This window comes from Nomascus leucogenys, chromosome 2, assembly GCF_006542625.1.
Source record: "Nomascus leucogenys isolate Asia chromosome 2, Asia_NLE_v1, whole genome shotgun sequence".
NCBI classification, from domain to species: Eukaryota; Metazoa; Chordata; class Mammalia; order Primates; family Hylobatidae; genus Nomascus; species Nomascus leucogenys.
In genome coordinates this window covers 130,415,675-130,436,063 of record NC_044382.1, presented here as the reverse complement: position 1 = coordinate 130,436,063, position 20,389 = coordinate 130,415,675, and the positions used below count along the sequence as shown (strand labels likewise).

At 39.9% G+C, this 20,389-nt stretch overlaps 1 protein-coding gene across 4 annotated transcripts in view; it reads right to left on the bottom strand.

Annotated features, from left to right (window-relative positions):
• Positions 1-280: 280 nt before the first annotated feature.
• SNCAIP (synuclein alpha interacting protein) overlaps positions 281-20,389 on the bottom strand; it is a 150,000-nt gene continuing 129,891 nt past the window's right edge. For 3 of the 4 annotated variants that reach the window (XM_030818247.1, XM_030818241.1, XM_030818263.1), the window contains 5 exons: positions 19,662-19,831; positions 14,385-14,477; positions 12,710-13,781; positions 11,321-11,391; positions 281-846 (listed from right to left, as the gene is read on the bottom strand). In XM_030818247.1, the coding sequence (XP_030674107.1) occupies positions 762-846; positions 11,321-11,391; positions 12,710-13,781; positions 14,385-14,477; positions 19,662-19,831 (1,491 nt within the window). In that variant the 3' untranslated portion in view covers positions 281-761. The remainder of the gene's footprint in view (positions 847-11,320; positions 11,392-12,709; positions 13,782-14,384; positions 14,478-19,661; positions 19,832-20,389) is intronic. The other variant, XM_030818253.1, reaches the window with a different exon arrangement.

Sequence of the window (20,389 nt, the reverse complement as noted above, 5' to 3'; positions counted from 1 at the left end):
AGTGACACAAGAAGGGGCTAAATCCTTAGTTCTCCTTAATATTTTCCCATGTCAACACTGAGATTTGAGAAGGCAGAAGGAACTGACTTACTTTATATACTTGTCTGATCCTTTAGTACTTAATGAAATATAGAATGTTTTATTTGACCCCTATGGGAAAACCGCTAAACTGAGCAGTTTGTTCCTGAAATCAAATATCAGCAATCCAAATGCTTGCAAACTCCCTTAGAAATCAGAACATCACAGATTTGTTAGAAAGTAGGTGCCCCAAGCTTATAGGTGGCTGTTAACATTGTTTTATTTCCTTTATACAAAAAGTAGAAATGACAGAAAAAACACTCTTGACAGAAAACAATACCACTGACCTGATCTCATGAAGGAGCTGAGCCAAATCTGCCCACGTTATGGGGAAAGGGAGGTTCAATCAACATTAGCAAATACTCATGCAGTTGATGAAATATAAAATGGCATCAGTGGCTTGGTGAACGTCCTGTGGGTAGGGTGAATCAATCTACTCTTAAAAAACATACCTTTTCCCAATCATGCTTTTAAACAGCATCTTTAAGAAAAACAAGTTATATATACAGATATTACCCCAAAATGAATCTTTTACAGTCTACTACTATAAATTTAAGGCATCCTGATATTCTGTTCTTCTGCTGGTGAGGCATTGTTTTCACGGTTCTCTTTCCATAGAGGATAGTCCAGAAATTTCCAATAATTTCCAAGGGGCATCAGTGAGAGAAAATTTAAAAAGTGATTTACAAGAAGAGTTCTTTTGACTCTGGCTCAGCAATGTGCTTTATGCTGTAGGATTTCTTCATTTTTCTATTGATGTCATTATGCCTAAGCAGAAGAGAAACCACAGGCCAAAATTAGATAAAACTATGGTCAAGTTACAAGACAATACCACTAAAGAGCTCACCAAAAAATGGAAATCATCCTCACACAAACCACACTGAAGAACACTTCGTTCCAATACGCAAATTATTCTCTTTTCATATAAACTACTCTTTTAAACAATGAAAGCAACAGTCATGTAATAACACACACTTACTAAACACTCTTTAACTCAGCCATGGAAATAATTTCTCAACCATACTGATTGAAAATACAGGCATTTTACAGTCAAGGGAATTTTATCAGAGTTAAACAAGATAGGAAGTATAGTATTGTTGGCTGAGTATAAACAAAATATTTTTATTTTATTTAGATACATTCACTGGTGACATTTTTATTCTCCAATAAGCTTGAGCCGTAAAAGTTTAAAGAAGAATGCTTTTTGGTGTGTGATTACTGAGTAATAGCATGTTGAAAGATCATAAGTAGATAAATCTATGCGAAAAAGAAAAAGCTAAAGAACAGTATGCTCCTTTTCCCTCAATACTTGATATGTACTAACTCTGCAGGAAAAGAGTACAAACTAGAGCCTTGGAACAGCTTTGCTTTTCAAATAAATTTTCCCTTGGGTAGGTGCAATCATTTTCAGGAGGTATTACTCCCATTCTGGGTGTAAAATCTTCAGAGAGGAGCTATCTTCTGAGGGTGGACTTGGCCACATATTACTAAATTACTTCTTGTTGCTACACTAGACAAAAACACTTTCTGGTAATGATACTAGCTATTATGAGACCACATTTGGATGCAGGAGAGCCCCAGGCATGGCTCCAGAGTCTCAAAATTGTGCTTGCTCACAAAGACCATGAAGCCTATTTTCAGTGTGCTGGAATATATTTGATCATCATCATCATCATCTGAAAGTTATAATTCTTATTTTTATTTTTCCTCTAACTGGAACTTTAGAGAGCTGTCCATGGGCAAGAAAGGGAAAGGGAAGAAGGTGAAAGAAAAATCCAATTGGCTAAAAGATGTGCTAGAGATTCCAATTAAACATGATGGATTGAATACACACATTTGTCCTCCATATCCTGCAAAATAACACAGAAATAAAATAAATAAAAAAGGCACAAATTTAGATGAATAAGGGAAATGGGAGGAGAGGATACAACAGACAAAATGTCAATGGTATTTCAGAAACAGAAAGGTGGATGAACATTTAGAATTGATTTAGCAGAGCAGAAAAAGCAAAAACCCAAGCTTACAGTCAGGGAATCCAACTAACTGATTTGCACTGCCCGATGCAGGAATTAGAAGCACCGTGTACTTCTGTAAGATGATAGCAACTATGTTAAAGAATGAAGAAGCTCTCTATATACTAACACATAAAGTCCTCCAACATGTCAGGTGAAAAAAAGCAAGAAACAAAACTGTGTGTACAGTATGACACCTTTATTGTAAAAAGGAAGATAAAGATTTGCATTTGTGTTTGACTGCAAAAATTTAAATAAGATTTGCACATAAAACTCTATAAAAGCCAGGCATGGTGGCTCATGCCTGTAATCCCAACACTTTGGGAGGCCGAGGCAGGTGGATCAGTTGAGGTCAGGAGTTCGAGACCAGCTTGGCCAACATGGAGAAACCCTGTCTCTACCAAAAATACAAAAATTAGCCAGGTGTGGTGGCTGTAGTCCCAGTTATGGAGACTGAGGCATAAGAATCACTTGAACCCAGGAGGCGGAGGTTGCAGTGAGCCAAGATCACACCACTGCACTCCAGCCTGGGTGACAGAGCAAGACTCTGTCTCAAAAAGAAAAAAAAAAGCTATAAAAAAGGAACAAAGAGACGACCAGTAACGTGATGTTGGAAATTAATATTATTATAACAGAAATAAAAAATTCAATAGCAAGATTGAAAGGCAAGTTTCAGTAAATATATTAGAGATTCAAACTAAAAAAAGTCAACATATGGATAAATAGAGAAGAATCGTTAGAAAATCTGAGGACCAGTCCAGTGTGTCTAACATTAGAATAAGAGGATTTTCAAGAGGGAACAGAGAAATTGGAGAAGAGAAAATTTTCAAAGAAATTGTACAAAACATTTCCCAGAACTGAAGTACTGAGGGTTCCAGACTGAAAAAGCTTGCTGAGTGCCCACAGCCCAGGAATGAAAACAGACCCACATCATGGCAAAGCATCAAAAAATCAAAATATTGGAGATAAAGAAGAAATCATAAAATCTTCCAAGCCATCGGCAGAGAAGAATGGGGCTTCTCAACAGACACATTAGAAGCAAAAGAAAATGAAATGATGTGTTCAAGATTCTGAAAGAAAATAATTTCCCACCTAGAATCCTATACTGAGTCAAACACTCAATCCGGTAAATTGAAGATATTTTCAGACTGTCAAGGTCTCAAAAAAATTAGCACCTATTTACCTTCCTTGGGTGGGAGGATACAGGACTGAAGCACGAGAATAAACAAAATAGAAGAGAAAAGACAGGTTCAGGAAACAGAGTCTAAACAGGAGAGAAGCACAAGGAATTTCCAGGATGATGTGCATGAGAGACGCCGGGATGATAGCTGTGTGGCAGTGCCAGGAGGCAGCAGTGAAGATGGGGGCAGGAGGAGGGGTCTCCATGAACAGAGAGAAACTGACGAACACCTGAGCTGTCTGAGGGTGCTAAAAGATGCTTTGGTCTTCAGCAGAGTGTTTAGAAACGCATTGTAAATTAAGAAACCAAAATTATTTCCATGGGAAACATAAAATTGTATGACAAAGAAAATATAACACAGGACAACACAATGAGTCCTTGTGATTAATATTTAAATAACCATAATGATAATTAACACTGAATACTGATTTAGCTCTTTAGAGTGATACAACTATATTCATGGGGGTGGGAGGAAGAGGAAGTAGGAATGTGTGCATGTGTGTAGGTGTGTGTGTGAGAGATAGGAAAGAGGGGGAAGAGAGAGACAGAAAAAGAGAGAACAGGTGCAGTGTTGGATTGTTGGATGCTAAAATGGAGCTAGACACATTTGGCTCATTGTTAAAAATACAGATTTAGGAGCCAGACTGACTGAGTTCAAATCCTGGCTCCACAATTTATTGCCATCATTACTATGTAACCTTGGGAAAGATATGTAATCATTCTATGTCTCAGTTTCCAATATGCAAAATTAGGACAATAATAGTATCTGCTTGGCTGGGTGGGGTGGCACATGCTTGTAGTTCTAGCTGCTCAGGAGGCTGAGGTGGGAGGATCTCTTGAGCCCAGAAGTTAGAGGATGCTGTGAGCCAAGATCACACCACTGCACTGCAGCCTAGGTGACTGAGCAAGACCCTGTTTCTTAAAAAAAAAAAAAAAAAAGTATCTGCCACATAGTGTCATTGAGAAGATTAAAAGAGTACACATGTGTAAAGCACCTGAAATATTCTCTGGGATACTGTACATGCTTTATAAGTGTTTATAAGTGCTATCATTTTGATTTTCTACAGTAAAATGCCAGCAGATAACAGGGATACTATTTGAAACTGAAAATCTGTATGAGCATGTTACTTAGAAATAGAGAATACTAGAGAAAACATCTGAAGGAAAAGCGAGTGGTTGATTCAAAAGAGTGAGGCTAGGGAAGGGGGTGGGTTTGGCACAGGGCACATCCAGTCTTTATTATAATGCTAATATTACTCTTATAAGTATCTGTATCACTTTAACAATAAATTAAAATAGAAAATTTAAAAGAAGGTATTGGTCATAGTCTAAGGATAATAAAGTTTAGACTTTGATGGGCATGTCTGCTTTAATATAAGAGGTGCTGTGGTCAAAAACACTAAAATGGGCACTCTTTCTGCAGGACAAAACCCCTTATGATTAGAGCTAAGTCTGTACCAAGTAAAATATTAACTTGAGGCATTTATATCTGAAAAATATCAGGATAATTCAATCCTCCTTGAACCCTTCAATTACCTAGTCCCAAATTAACAGTATTCAAAGAACAAAAGTGTTTGGGTAATTCTGGCACGAATTATTCAGATAATTTGCTGCTCCTCTATTTCATTTTTGGATATGAAATCACATTCTGAGTGACCACAATTGGAAAGAAGAAAGGCTTAAATTTAAATGACAGTTTTTCAAGTGTTCTAACTTGCTGACTCATCTAGGCATGGATTGCATATTTCCACAGTCCATGGTGACAAAAAGGCAACTTACAGCATCCATGTAGAATGGTTCACGGCATGCATGACATTTCCGCTGATAACCAAAACAGGGAAACCTTGCTCTTTTCTGTGATCTCCCTCAGAGTTTTTGCTGAGAGCACATCTATAAGTCTCATCTACTAAGAAATGGGATTCTGGTTCAAGGCATGAAAACTTGTATTTGAAGTGCCCAAATGGAAACTCACTGTGGATAGGTGGACTTGTGACCAGAAGTCCAATATTGATAAAGAACACACCATTTTTCCCCGCTGTGGGAAGTCAGGCTCAGTCCTTTTTTTATTTATATTTTTCTCTCTTCTTCCACTTTTCCTCTCTCTAGCTCCGCCTCTCTCCAAAAATCTGTGAAGTCTCTATCATGCACCAGGCACCAAGCAAGACACTGGGAGTACACGTGGAGTACAAAGGTGCTGTTGGGGGTTGCTATTTTCATGAAGCTCTTAGGCCTTTTTCACAGAGCTTGCCATGTTTTACTTGAATCCTATTTTAATTCTCTCTTGATTATGATCTCCCTGAGTGAAGGAACCAGACCTTATCCTGACAGAGCAAAATGTGTGGCTTAGAGCTGAAAATAGTTGCAAAGAGTGGCCCGGCCATCCAGGGATGTGGCATTAGGAAGACTGTCCATCCGCGCTGTCCTCAGCGTGGGAACGAAGAGCACCAGTGACTGGCCGGGGGAGGAATACTTGATGAAGACACTGGAAAGTGGCTGTGTAAAGTCTCTATTTGATATTTTTAAGCTCAAGTAACCTATTGCTTCTTTGAAACTACAGCCTTAAGAGATACAGGCAGGCTCTGTTCTTTTAATGTACAAAGATGCCTCCAGTGGTGGCAGACGTGTGGTGCAAATATGACATTAATGGAATATGTATCTGCTTTGAGGTCACACAATTCAAAACTCGATCTTTGGGGAATAAGGAAAGGAGGGTGGGGGTGGAGAAGTGAGTTGTCCTTAGGTTTTCTGACTATCCTTAAATCAGGAGTGGCTTGTTGAAAGCAAGTGGTCTGGTGGGAAGATTTTGGTATCCAAGGCAGTTCTCTTCCTGTTATCTTCCTACTGTTGGTTCACGGGTGTTCACAAACTCCACACATTCATTTCCTGCCTCCCTGGAACAGTGATTTAAGAGAGTACGAGGGTCTTCCCTGCCTTTTTTATGTCTCAACGTATCATATTTTGATACTAACTAAACTGTTTCACTGTCTTCTTGTGGTGCAATCTGCTTTCTCCTTTTGCCAGTGTAAGGAGCTTATGAAAAGACACCCCATTTGTGCATCCATCTTGGGAACTCTGCCAGCCTCTATAAAGACTTTGCTAAATTGTGCTTAGACACTGGGAAGATATGATCATTCTGGCTTCTCATAACGTGGACATTTTTTCTTTATACACAAGACTCTGCCTTATTGGCGACAATTCCCTCTAATTCTACTGTGCAATGGCCAATGGAAACCCCAAAACCTGGCACATTTGAAAGAAGGAACCGTCACTTAATTCACGTGAAGAAACAGTTCAAGTTTAGAGCCTCCTCCTCTTCTCCAAGTCATAGTATAAAATAAGGGTTTTCTTTCTGAAAAACTTTGAAACTACAGGTGAGGCTGAGGTGGGTGTGGGCAGGACAGAGAACACAGAACACCTAAGGAAGCATGAGGAGGTAGGAAAGAGAGAGAGAGTGAGAGAGAGAGAAAGAGTTGGTGGGGTTGGGTGGGGACACGGACAGAACACTTGGGGAAGCATTGGTGGGGAGGAACCACGGAGCACCTGGGGGTACACTGTGGGAGAGCACAGAGTACCTGGGGGAGCATGGGAGCTGGGAGGGTCAGTGCTGCTCTAAGGGTTTCTGGAGCAGAGGCAATCACCCAACTTCAGGTACCTGGCTGTTGTCTTTCAACTTTTGCTCATTGGGCATGGAGCCTGATGCCAGCAGGTTAGAAAGGCAAACAGAAAATTATACTTCCGTTCAGGGCTTAGAACATGAAACTACAGGCTAGGTGTGGTGGCTCACGCTCGTAATCCTAACACTTTGGGAGGCTGAGGCAGGTGGATCATCTGAGGTCAGGAGTTCAAGACCAGCCTGGCCAACAGGGTGAAACCCCGTCTCTACTAAAAAGAAAAAGGTAGTTGGGCGGTAGTGGCATACGCCTGTAATCCTAGCTACTCAGAAGGCTGAGGCAGGAAAATTGCCTGAGCCTGGGCAGCAGAGGTTGCAGTGAGCCAAGATTGCACCACTGCACTCCAGCCTGGGTGACAAGAGTAAAACCCTTTCTCAAAAACAAAACAAAACAAAACAAAACAAAAACAAAAACAAAAAACATGAAACTACAGTTTCTGAGCAAAAACTCAAATGTCTATAGTGTTAAGCACCAACTACTTTACTAAATACTTTTTCATTAACAGCACTTTAACAAACTTTTCTGAACTGTTGCATTGGTAAGATTTGTCTGTCTCTGGAAGGATGCACTCAACATATATTAGTTTGGTAACACACCTACATGATTGAGTAGGTTTATCATTATCCTTTCAAGAATCAAGCATATGAGTTAAAAATAATGTTAACATTTTAAGGTCAAAAAATGAAAGCAAGATTAAAATATGGTTATTTGATAATAGAGAAATGATGGCAAGGACACATTTGTTCAGCAGCACCAGGGTCTTGTTGCACTGGTTGCATTTTCCCATCAGGATTCTGGAAATGCTTTTCAGTGGGGTGAGGATATGCTCTGGTTGGGAGCAGGTTTCAGCCAGGGCCTCACCTTTACTTCCCAACGTCTTCCACATCTTTGTTCCTTTTTCTGTTTAGTATGATGTCCTGGCAATAAGGACAGAAATGTGTGTTTGTGTGTGTTAGGGGTGGGGGACAGATACCCTAAACTCTGATGGGCACAGCAGATGACCATTACCATAGCAGATGTCATCTCACTACTGGCGAAGCAGACCAGTCTCTTTGAAGTGGCTGCTCAACAACCTTAAGATCTATGCAAAATATTTGATACCAGCGCTTGGCTCTCAGTATAAAGTTCCCAGTGTGGCTAATACCTTGGCAGTAAAACCCACACTAATGGTGTTTACTGCTTTATGATTTTTAAGGACTCTATGCTAATGCTGGTGCTAGGATTAGGCGTTTCCTAACCCCTCAGGCAACTGTGCCACTGTGGTCAAAGTGGGTGTTACTGGTGGTGGCCAGGGGTTATGCCCTTTTGCCTATCAGTAACTGGAATCAATGCTCACTTTGTGCCCTAAAGATCTCAGATGATTAAACTCTGGGAAATGAATGTTTCACTGGCATTTTAAGACAAGTAACTGCAAACATTTCCTTGGAACTATAATAACTTAAAAACAACTTGTCTTTTGTAAGATAAAGTAAAGATAAATCTGCTTGTTATAAACCAAGCGATCCTCTGCAGTTGAATCACACTGGGGAAGCTGCTCAAAGGAATAGAGTTGAATCTAATTTTAAAGGGCATTGAAAAGAAATTTAGATTTTTGCTATCAAGCTGTGACCAATTTAGAAAAATAAATAGCAAACAGAGCCCCCACAGAGCAGACATTCTTTAAAATGTTATATTTATTATCCCTATTTTTCCTTTATCAGAAAAAAATAACAATTTCTCTTAACTAAAATGGAATTGCAATGTATGCCTGGAACCTGGATTTCATCGCCTCACTCTTTTCCCCAGGGATACGCTGATTCCCCAGGCCATGTAGAGGCAATAACATTTGGCCCCAACTCCAACCCAATGACTGCCACTGGCTTCCAAAGTCATACACCCTGGGCATCCCTGCTACCTGAGAGGAGCTATTTGGTGGTCAAGCAAATTTTGGGGCCAAGATTTGGAGTCATTGCTGAGAGATGAACACTTTAGTTCCTTTCCTTCTTGCAGTGGGGTCCCATAGGCAAAATTAGGCAAGCTGAGGTATTTTTCAGGCCCACATTCCCACTCTAGTCTTAATTTATCAGAGGAATCTTTATTTCAGCCAGAGAGATCCATTCTTGCTTTATCTCAGGAGTGAACCGGCCTAGTTCTCTCTGTCTGTGTGTGATTATGAGTGAGTGAAACCTCTCCTTTCTAGCATGAAAGAACTAAGGTTTCCACTTCCTATGGAAACACATGCCAAATGGCAACCATGATAAAGTATAGGTTAATTTACAGGGTAATGAGGAGAAGGGGTCAAGATGCTTATTTAAATACATTGAATATTTTTATTTTGGGGTTTCTAAGTATTTATTGTTGAAATTAAACTCTGTTAATAAGTAAAGCCAGTGAATCTAAACAGAGCCTTTAGAAGGACTTTTCCTTAAGCTTAGAGAGGGAAAGTGTTAACCTAGCGTCAGATAACTGAGTAGCCCCATAACCTCATTTTGTGCTCTGATTTTTGTAATCCTATTACAGCAGATGTCTCAGCTTTGTTCCCTTGCTTATAAAAAGACAGAATGAAATGTTTCTGGCAGGAGAATCTACTGTGATACTAATTGTCTTGCTCCCTGTTGCTGTAGGAGCCTGGAAGAAATAGGAGGTATTCTTCCCCTTCCCAAGGAGTTTGCCAACTCTTCGTGCTTTCTTGCCTCAGGGGGTTGCTGGTAACTTCAGCTTAAGGACAAAAGCAGAATTTTCCAGGCACCAGAAAACACATTCCTCCCAAGATGGGGACAGACAAGGGCATAGGGGTGAGGAACCTAGGTTAGGAGAAATGAAATAGAAGTGGGCTAATACCAAGGTCTACGAGGGGAATGAGTATGTTTTTTTCTATTCCTTTCCCACCCCAGACATTGGGCTCTCACCATTGGCCAAGATTCCCTGCCCCGGTGAGGCTGGAAGCAGTTCAGACACCTGACTTCTGGCAACATGTGAGCCTGACCCAAGCAGATCACTGGTGACCAGTAAATATTGAAGCTCCAAGGTTCTTCCTTTAACATACTGAATTAATGAGCCCCCTAGGGGCATCCCCTAAAATGACTGAGATTTAATTTCCCTCTAGCCTGAATAAAGACTTAGAGCAGATTAAATCTGATTTAGAGGAAGAAAAAAGCAGAGTGACTTTCTTACAACTTAGTATTCTCAACTAAAATTCATACCCACAACACAAAAATACACTCGCACCAACACCCACTCATCCACCTACCCACATACATGCTGTGGAGGATTTTGGAAGAGTACTGAATGGCATGTTATAATTTTTCAATTCGTTTAAATATTTTAAAAGTGATAGTCTTTTATGACTTGGTGCGGTGGCTCACGCCTGTAATCCCAGCACTTTGGAAGGCTGAGGCAGGTGGATCATTTGAGGCCAGGAGTTTGAGACCAGCCTGAGCAATGTGGCAAAACATCATTCTACTAAAATTACAAAAATTAGCCAGATGTGGTGGCACAGGCCTGTGATCCCAGCTACTCAGGAGGCTGCGGCAGGAGTGTCGCTTGAACCTGGGAGGCAGAGGTTGCAGTGAGCCAAGATCGTGTCACTGCACTCCAGCCTGGGTGACAGAGCAAGACTCCGTCTTCAAAAAAAAAAAAAAGTGATAGTCTTTTAAAATGGTTTAGGGATGTAACTCTTCTGAAATAAACCAATTAAGGCATACAGGTTTCATCCCACAGGGAGATGAAAGCTATGCTGCAGAAGAACTTTGCCCAAGGAGGTGGCCCAGCCACTGGGGACTCGATTCTCTCCTTTCTGTGTTATGTAGTCCATGCATTTTGAATTGTAAACGTCTTATTTGAGAAAGGCCCTTGTTTTATTAGTGGGCACTCATAAACCTGGCTCATGGACTGAAATTGTGTTCATAATGCTAACATAGAGAAATTTCAGAATGGCAAGGCCATGCTTCTGAGATCAGCAAAATGGTAATAAAAGGAGCTTTTGGTTTGTAATCAGCACTGAAATAACATTAAAGCTCTGTTTCAAAGTTCCAGTTCTGATCGGAGGCTGACTCACTCCACCATGACAGGAAATTTAATTTCAATACTTTCTTAATACTTGACTCCATTAAAACAAAGATTGAAAGCCAAAGTCAACTAGGAAATACAGCAAAAGTTTGTGAACTGAGCAGATTCTTCTGGCTGACACTGGAATGAAGCCCTCCAAGGGCAGACTAGTGACCTAAGACCTAGTTACCATTACATCAGTGCCTGCTTCTACTTGGGGGAATAGTTGTAATTTTCTTCTTCCTTGGTGTTATCCCCTGATGAAAGGTGCTCCAAGTCCATGACTTAAAAGCTCATGCAATTCAAAGCAAAGCATGTCAATGCCGCACAACACATCTCCTAGCACCACGTACCGTGCGTCGTTACGCAGATGCTCTTCAATCAGCATGTTAGAGGAAAGATTGATGCAGCTGCTGTACATTTCCTAGAGAGGTGCAATTAAAAATCATCTGAAAACATGCAACAAGCTCAGCACATGCACAAGTCCCAGTAAACATGAAGCATGCAGGAAGATAGATTAGAGGACAGTGGCTTAGTATGCACTTTAAGGAGCATGGGCAACTGAGATGATTCTTCTTTTACTACTGAGCAGCAGAACCCAGTAAGTTACCTGGAAAAGTTTGATTTGAGTGACTTAAGTTTTGACACATTTAACCCAAAAGGTCTGGTGTTTTGGGCACAAGTATGCTGTTTCTAGCTGAAACAAATACATGATATAGTCTTCTATAACAAGGACAATTTACAGAGGAAATTGATATATAATTTAAAATTTGGTGTTCAATTAATTAGAGAAATACTCACTAAAACTTGATTTGGGTACTGCAAAAAGAATTTGGACAGTTCTTAGACCTCATTGTAATGGGATTCTAACATTATAGCTAATGATAAATTACAAAGATTCTGCAGCTCCACTGGGTGGTTTATCTGGATCACATGGAGAATGATCTAGGTCATTCCATTCCACAGACAGTTTTGCATTTTGGCTGCTATACCATTTTTTAATGGCATGGCAAGCGCAAAGCTTGCAGGAAACATTGCCTAAAAAGATGTTCATATCTCTTATCCACTGGATATAAGTCACAGATTATAGTGCATGGGTTTCCAATGAAGGCAATTATAAAATGTAGTTCATGGCATACTCTGCCATCCCCTGTGGACTGGCAAGCACTTCAAACTCCTATAGGCTCCAATCAACACTTAGGGGTCTGTGTTGTAAAATACCTATGTGGAGGTCCCTGTGGTGTATTCATTTCAAAGGTCATCCCAAAGTTGTGTAGTTAAGTCTTTGGCAATAGAGCATCTATTTATGTATTTTTTAATTGGGCCTGAGAATAAACTATCCCATCACATGAAGAGAACAAACTCTTCCTTGGGACAGAATCAGTGCCAATGCAGGACTAAACTTGCGCTAATTGGTGGTTTCATCTTGCAGAAATGCCTCCAAGTCTAGGACCCCTAACACCTAAAGATTATGCCATTTAGGGAAATTTAGGGACCAGATTATAATCTCTTACGTTTTTTTAACCTTTCTCTCTTAGAGTATTTTCCAAAAGAAGGGCAAGGGGTATGTATCTAACATGACATGTCTCATTAGACACATGAATTTGGCTTTCCATGCATCTCTTTGGATTTTTTTTTTCCTGGGTATTCCCTCAAGGTAGTGTGGGCCCACAATCTGTAGTATTAGGAACAACATAATCCATTCAAAGGAAAAAAAAGAATATTCTCCAAATAGCACTTACTGCCTTATTCTTTCCTTTGCTAGCGGAGCTGGCAGGGTTTCCCTTGGCATCTGTTGTCTTCCTCCCAAGTGAGGTCAAGGGCAACGTAGAGGTTTTCAGCTGGTTGGCTGCCTGGTAGTTATTATTATTGTTTTGGTTGCCACTTAGTGTCTCCATGATAGATCGAAAGGCTCCAAAAGGCCTTTTCAGTTGATCCCCTGATTCATTACTTGTGGAAGTCCGCTGGAGAGTCCTGCCCTTATCATTGTCTTTTTCTCCATTCAGTTCAAGGCTAGGCTGCTCCATCTGCACCACAGGCTCCTCAAAGGTAACTCTCAGTTTTAAGTTCTGAGATGTCCTGCGCTTGGAAGATGGAGACTTGAGGGCACTCTTGGGACTTGTGGCAACTTTCTGGGCAGCAGTGCTGTCAGGGCTGGGCTGTGGAGGGTCACCAGAGGGCTGGTTTGGAGGAATACTCCCTGAGCCTGGATACTGGGATTCTAAGTCTGGTTCGCTGCTCTCTGAGGTGGGAGATGGGCTATGGCCATCCAGGGATTTGGAGGCCTTGATGCTGAAAGGAAACCTGCGTCCCCCTGATGCCAAGGTGTGTTTCTTGATCATCAGGTGCAGGCTTTCTGCGCTGTCCATACTCTCTACACTTTCTACGATGGGCTGTGGCCTTGGTCGGTCAGCCTTCCTCACTGGGGTATTCTTGGGGTCCTCAGAGTTGTTGGAGTCCGTGTCAGACTCACTCAGTGACCTCTGCATCAGCTGTCTCAGCCTGGCTAACTTCAGTTCCCTCTTCTCCAGTGGGATCTTTTTCGAATTTCTAGAGGAAGCCTGAGCATCCTGGAATTCCAAGGACAGTTTTTCCTGGGTGCAGACATTTTCTGAGATTTCCTTTCCCAATAACTGGCGTAAGATTTTATCAGAATCTTCGTCTTTTGCTTTGGGTCTAGCCCGGCTGGAGGCTGATAGGCTTCCAAGAACCTGAATCCCCTCTTGGACTCCCGGCTTGCTTTTGGCTACGGAATCATCATCTGCATCTGGAGATTTCCATTGGGGCTTTCTGGAGGCAGGTGAGGATGGTGAACTAAAAAGAAGATGAAGGACATATGAGATGATTTCCTACTGGGTCGAAATGACTCAGCCACAAGTCACTACATGGTCTTTACTGCCACTAATAATGTACAAGTAAATAAGAACAGAATACAGATAAGTACGTAATTTCTTTTCGAAACCACGTGCAAATACTCCATAGTATCAGCTATAAGGTGCCTTATGCCTTCAGCTATAACTACCATGACTACTAAATTTGTCTGTTTTACTGTTTATACATCAATTTTGCATAAATTTTCTCAGTTAATTCCATTTTCAATAAACTTATCAAGCTATATATATATATATCTCCTATTCCCACTTCACAGATGAAGAATTGAAAGATTCAATTCTTACAAAAGAGTAAGTGACTTGTTTATAGTCGTGGAATGAAGAAATAGCAGAATCAGAGAATAGAGTAGGTCTTCAGATTCTAGGTCCAGTGCCTTTTTCACTGTGATTTCTCATTTTTATTCCTCTTTATAAGAAGAAAATGTTTTCTGTTGTCATCCTCTTAAAATATATCAAAGGAAGTTCAGAAGAAGGCTTAACAATTTAGGATACTTAAGAACGCTAAACAACAATGTGCTGGTATTACCTGGGTGAAGAAGGGAGTGACTTGCCCTCTGATTTCTGGGCTTCTAGAAATTGTTGGAGTTGGTTCTGCAGCGTGACACGTTCTACTGTTTGTCTGGGGAAAACAACCAAAACACATGAGGTCTCTGATACTGGCTACTGCTATAAATTAGGGTGCATAATTTTTTAATAATAATTTCCAGTAAGTTGCAATAAATACAAAAGCCTTAAAATGTGCATAATATTCATCCTTACAGTTCAGAAATTTTCCTAAGGAAACAATCAAAAGTACCTCCAAAAGATATTTATTGTCAACATTAGTGAAAAACTATAAGTAACCTAAATGCTTATCAGTGTCTGAGTGAACAAATTATAATTATTTCTATAATGACAGCTATTAAAATGATAATATGTTTGAGTATCTATGGACATAGAAAAAGTCTTACTATATAATGTAGATATAAAGCATAGTTTCATCTATATAAATATGTATATATGAAGTATACTTTACTTTCATTAAAAAAGGAAACTACAAAATACTATTTGCAATATACAATCTCTGACTTACTATACTTTAACTTGTGATTTTTCAAATTTACAGTGGTCAGAAAGTGATATGGATTCAGTAGAAACTGTATTTTGAGTATCCGTCCAGCTGTTCTTTCTCACTTTCAGTATGGTAATCAATACATTACATGGGATATTCAAACTTTATCATAAAGTACAATTTGTGTTAGATGATTTTGCCCAACTGTAGGCTAATGCAAGTGGTCTGAGCGCGCTGAACATAGGCTAGGCTAGGATATGATGTTCTACAGGTTAGGTGTATTAAATGCATTTTTACCTTATGATATTTTCAATTTGTGAGGTGTTTATTGGGATGTAAACCCATGGTAAATTTAGAAACATCTGTAATCTCTTTTTTTTTTTTTTTTGAGACGGAGTCTCGCTCTTTCGCCCAGGCCGGACTGCAGTGGTGCTATCTCGGCTCACTGCAAGCTCTGCCTCCTGGGTTCATGCCATTCTCCTGCCTCAGCCTCCCGAGTAGCTGGGACTACAGGCGCCTGCCACCCCGCCCGGCTAATTTTTTGTATTTTTGGTAGAGATGAGGTTTCACCGTGTTAGCCAGGATGGTCTCGATCTCCTGACCTTGTAATCTCATTTTTAAGAAAAATCTCTCTTCCCCACATGTGTGTGTGTGTGCATATATATATATATATATAATATACATAATTATTTATATAAAAAATATAAATTATATATAATTATTTATATAAAAATATATAAATAATATATAATTATTTATATATATTTTTATATAAATAATATATTATTATTAATATATATTATTAATATTATAATATATAATATATAATATATTATTATAATATATCATATAATATATTATATAATATTATAATATATATTATATAATTAAATATATATTATTTATATATAATAATATAATTTATATATACATAATTTCTATATATATAAATATACAAATATAGGAAAAATATGGAAGGATATACTTCAAAATGTTATATTTCCTTTTCCTAAATTGTTTGAATTAAAAACTTTTTTAATTAAAAATTTTTTTAGAGACAGGGTCTTGCTATGCTGCTCAGGCTGGACTTGAACCCCTGGCTCAAGTGATGCTCCCTCCTCAGCTTCCCAAGTAGTGGGGACTACAGATGTGTCCCGCCTAGCTTGGCTTGATCCACAGAACTGTAAGATAAATTTGATGCTGTTTTAAGCCGCTAATCTTGTGGTAATCTGTTACAGAGCAATAGAAAACTATTATAATAATAAAATTAGCAGAAAAAAATGACAGCAGCTCTCATGAGCCAGGACATATAACTAAATAAATATATCATAAATGTTCTTAAAATGACTGCTGTACTTCAGATATTGGCCCAATGTTCTCCTTGTTGAGTGTCACTGCATATACTCAGCAACCATTAGCTGCCTAAATCTAATTCTGTGAGATCGGATTCTGCTAATACCCTTCTATAAGCCCCAAGCACTTTGTTTTTCTCAGAAGCTGTCAGTTTTAGTCCAAACATTTCATCACTAAGACCAGAGAAGTCTGTGATCTCATTTTATCTCACTCATTCTTCCAGACTCACCCACTGACATGTAATTGTCTAACGTGGGAACCAGCAAGCAAACTTTTTCTTAAAGGGCCAAATAGTAAATATTTTAGGCTGTGAGCCATACAATTGTATCCCAACTTCTCAACTCTGCCTTTGCAGCATGAAATCAGTCCTACACAATAGACAAATGAATGTGTGTGGCTGTGTTCCAGTAACATTTTATTTACGAAAACCGCTCGATGGGCTGGATTTGATCCACAGTCTATAATTTGCTGATTCTGGTCTAATGAAAAAAATAAAAACACATAAAAACATTCTACTTTTCCCACTTTGCTAGCTGGTATTGCAAGTCACATGTTTTTAAGAAAAATATTTATTGAGGGGATAAAACAGATGAAGAAAGATTAGAGTCTGCTTTTAAAGGGTTTATTATGTCTCTTTAAGTGAATTATGACACAGTCAAGAAAAATATTTTGGCGTAATTGGGTTGACTGACAACTTGAATCTCAGGTATGAATGGAGAAGGAAGACTACTCTCTGGATTCCATAGTAGCCCTCAGGAAGAACTCATCAGCTTTAATTGTAGAAAAGAAAATATATAGGCAGATGGCCATTGTATTAGTTTGATAGGGCTGCTGTAAGGAAGTACCACAAACTGGGTGGCGTAGACAATAGAAGTTTATTATCGCACAGCTCTGGAGGCTGGAAGTCTGAGATCAAGGTGCTGGCCAGGCTGGCTCCCTCTGAAGGCTGTGAGGCGAAGCTATTCCTTGCTTCTCTCCTAGCTTCTGATGGTTTGCTGGCAGTCTTTGGCATTCCTTAGCTTGCAGATGCACATCCTGATTCCTGCCTTCATGTTTACGGGTATTCTCCCCGTGTGCACGTCTGTGTCTAAATGTTCGCCTATTATAAGGACTCTAGTCAAGAGCAGGACCCACCCTAATGACCTCACTGTAACTTGATAACTTCTGTAAAGGTGTTGTCTCCAAATAAGGTCACATTTCAACATACTTTTTTGAGGGGGACACCCATAATACCTAGGCTTGTTGATTAGCACTTCAGTAGAGCTGAGGGTTCCCATTTCTAAATGTTAACTATGATTATTAACTCTGAGGAGTTGCTGAAGGTTGGAAAAGGCACTCAAGACTGTCTTCCCCCAGAATTTTGGACTGGGAAGACTAGTGTTTTCCATCCTCTCTCCTGTCCTTGTCTATGTTATTGGTGTCTGGGAGCCTGAAAGTCACAGTATACTGTGGCTGTACCAAGTTGATTTCTCCATTCATTTCTAGTTTTGACAACTTCGCTGAGATATACAGTAGTTGTACAACGTAGCCTCTCTTAGTTCATCTTGTCATTGGCCCAACTATAGCTGTCCATAGCATTCTGCTCTGGAGAAAACTGAAGGACTGCAGTCTACTAGTACATATGTGTACTTTATTACAGGATCACCAACTGAGAAAGCAGCCAAGACTTTGACTTTGAGCGGTTCACCAATAAAACAGCGATTGTAGCTCATAAAAGTTTTGTAGATTCCATGCTATGAACAAGGAGAATGTTTTGTGATCCCTTCTCTGAGTATGAACCTTTGGAAAAAAATTCCATTGGATCATTTTAAAGTTCCTCTTTATGGATATGTACATACATTACTAGAGGGAGTGGACATTAGTATAGCATTTTTGGAAAGATTAGTTAACATCTATCCACATTTTAAATATGTATGCCTTTTGCTCTAGCAATTCCTTTTCTAGGAACTTGTTTTTTTGAAATATATACATGTTCATAAAGGCATTTGCACAGTGTGTTCCCTGTGGGAAGACGGCTTACTGAGTTATTAATTTGTGTGCATTTTCCCTGTGATTACATTGAGACCTTGAAGTTTACCTAGCTCACCTAACTTGGGGAAGTTTTGTGTAACTAGGCAAAGGATGGTTGGCAGGAACCCCTTTTTTTTCAAGTTTCAAATTTTATTTTATTTTTTCCAGAAGTCTAAACTCATTAAAGAAATTATTCTAGTATTGACAGGGGGAGGGGTAGAGGGGCACAGAGACTTGTAGCTCGAAGGCAAAAGAGTGGAAGAAGAGAGAGAAGGGAGATTTCCCCAAGCTTAGAGAAGAGGCAGAGGGTCCAAGGCCTTGTCATATTGTTGCATGGATTATAATTAATCGAGGTCTTTCACCCAACCAAGGTTTTTTTCTTTTTCTTTTTTTTTAAATTATACTTTAAGTTCTAGGGTACAGCTGTATTCAGAAAAAAAATGTGTGTGTGTGTGTGTGTGTGTGTATAAAACTTAAAGGTAAGACTATTTTCCCTCTAAAATTTAATTTTTAAGATTTACCCTCCTAATCTGTCAACATTACTTTGAATACTGACTGATTTTCAGGAAACCCTCCCCAATCTGGAAACTGTATTTAATGGGTGAGCTTTTCAAGGGCTGACCTTGGTTCCCCTCAGGCAGGTGTTAACTCCTTAGTCCTTCAACTTGCCAGAGACCTACCTGATAACCTTTCATCTGGGACCTCTTTCTTGAAGCATATTATGACAATCTCCCAGAAATACTTCCCTGACACCCAGACATGCACTGGTACCAGTTTAATAATCTTATCAAGAGAAGAACTGACTGTAGTTAGTCATGGAGTGTTTTAAGTAACTTCATGCTGACTGAGCACTATTTTTTATTCTGAGGATTCATGAATCATCTGATTAATTTTTATAAGAAATTTGCTGGTGATAGTCACCAAGTTATTTATCTGTAATTTCCCCCACACATTTTTCTTTTTGAGAAAACTGGGAAATTGGTCCATCTCTAGCCTTTTCCTCTCTCTCATGTTCTTTATGATTTCCTAAAATGTTACGGACAAAAGTTTGGAGATGATGCCTAAGAGTGCTTCCAGCGCTCTGTAATCTGGCCCTGAGTTGTGAACACAGAGAAAGTCTCTCTGTCCTTGTCCACTGGCTTAAATTCCCTGCTTTGGGAGCTTGCTGTACACTTTACTGTTTAGACATCATTTTGCCTCTGCAGAGATGGCATCTTCAGCACGAACACTGGCTGTGAGGACTTCGGATGGAAGAAGAACAGAAGAGGAGAATGCTAGGAATTCCCTGTACAACTGGAAAGAAGAGTGCTCACCATAGCACTGGGCTGAAGCCTAAGTACAACAATAATGAGTTAGACTTGGTTCTCATGGAACCAACAGGCCACTTACTCCTTTAGCTTCTTGGTTAACTTCACCACCTGAGAGGCCAGTGACATGCAGGTCTCCACCACCACCAGGTACCTGGAGCACAGGGTGTGCCCCTGCCGCTCGGCGCTCTGGGAGGGCTTTTCCCCAGCGTGGTTCTGCATGGTGACATTTGCTCCATATTCAACCAAGGTCTGTCAGAAAATGAAGAGACGTGTATCAGGACATCTCTGCACACATCATATTTTAAAGACTGTAACAGAATGTTGAATAGTATGAAGAGAGCCTCTAGGGACCTTTCAGCAGTCGATATCACACACCTCCCTTCAGAGTCTATGATGACGCAGCAGAGCCAGTCCTACTACTGCCAATGCTCACCCGCAGCCCACGTAAGGAGGGGGCTGGGAAGGAGAGAAGGAGGCTGTCCGTAGTGTGCTCTCTTTTATGAGATATGTAGCGCAGTCTTTGTGGTGGGGAGTTCTGTCTCTTGTCATGGTTGGGCTCCAAGAGAATCACTCATAAAGTCAGAGATGCCTGTAAGAGGGGGAGACTGGAATCTTACCTGTTCTTATTTGCTTGGGCTCTAGTAACTGGATTTGGTCTCTGGTAATCGGTTTTGGAATAACACCTGTTTATTTGTTGCTGAGCCCACCTGATCGGGAATAAAAAGAACTGGAGAGAAATGACATGGCTGAGAGTGGGGAGGCTGTGAAGCAGCTCCCACCCTCCCATGACGGGCTATGGTGAGGGAA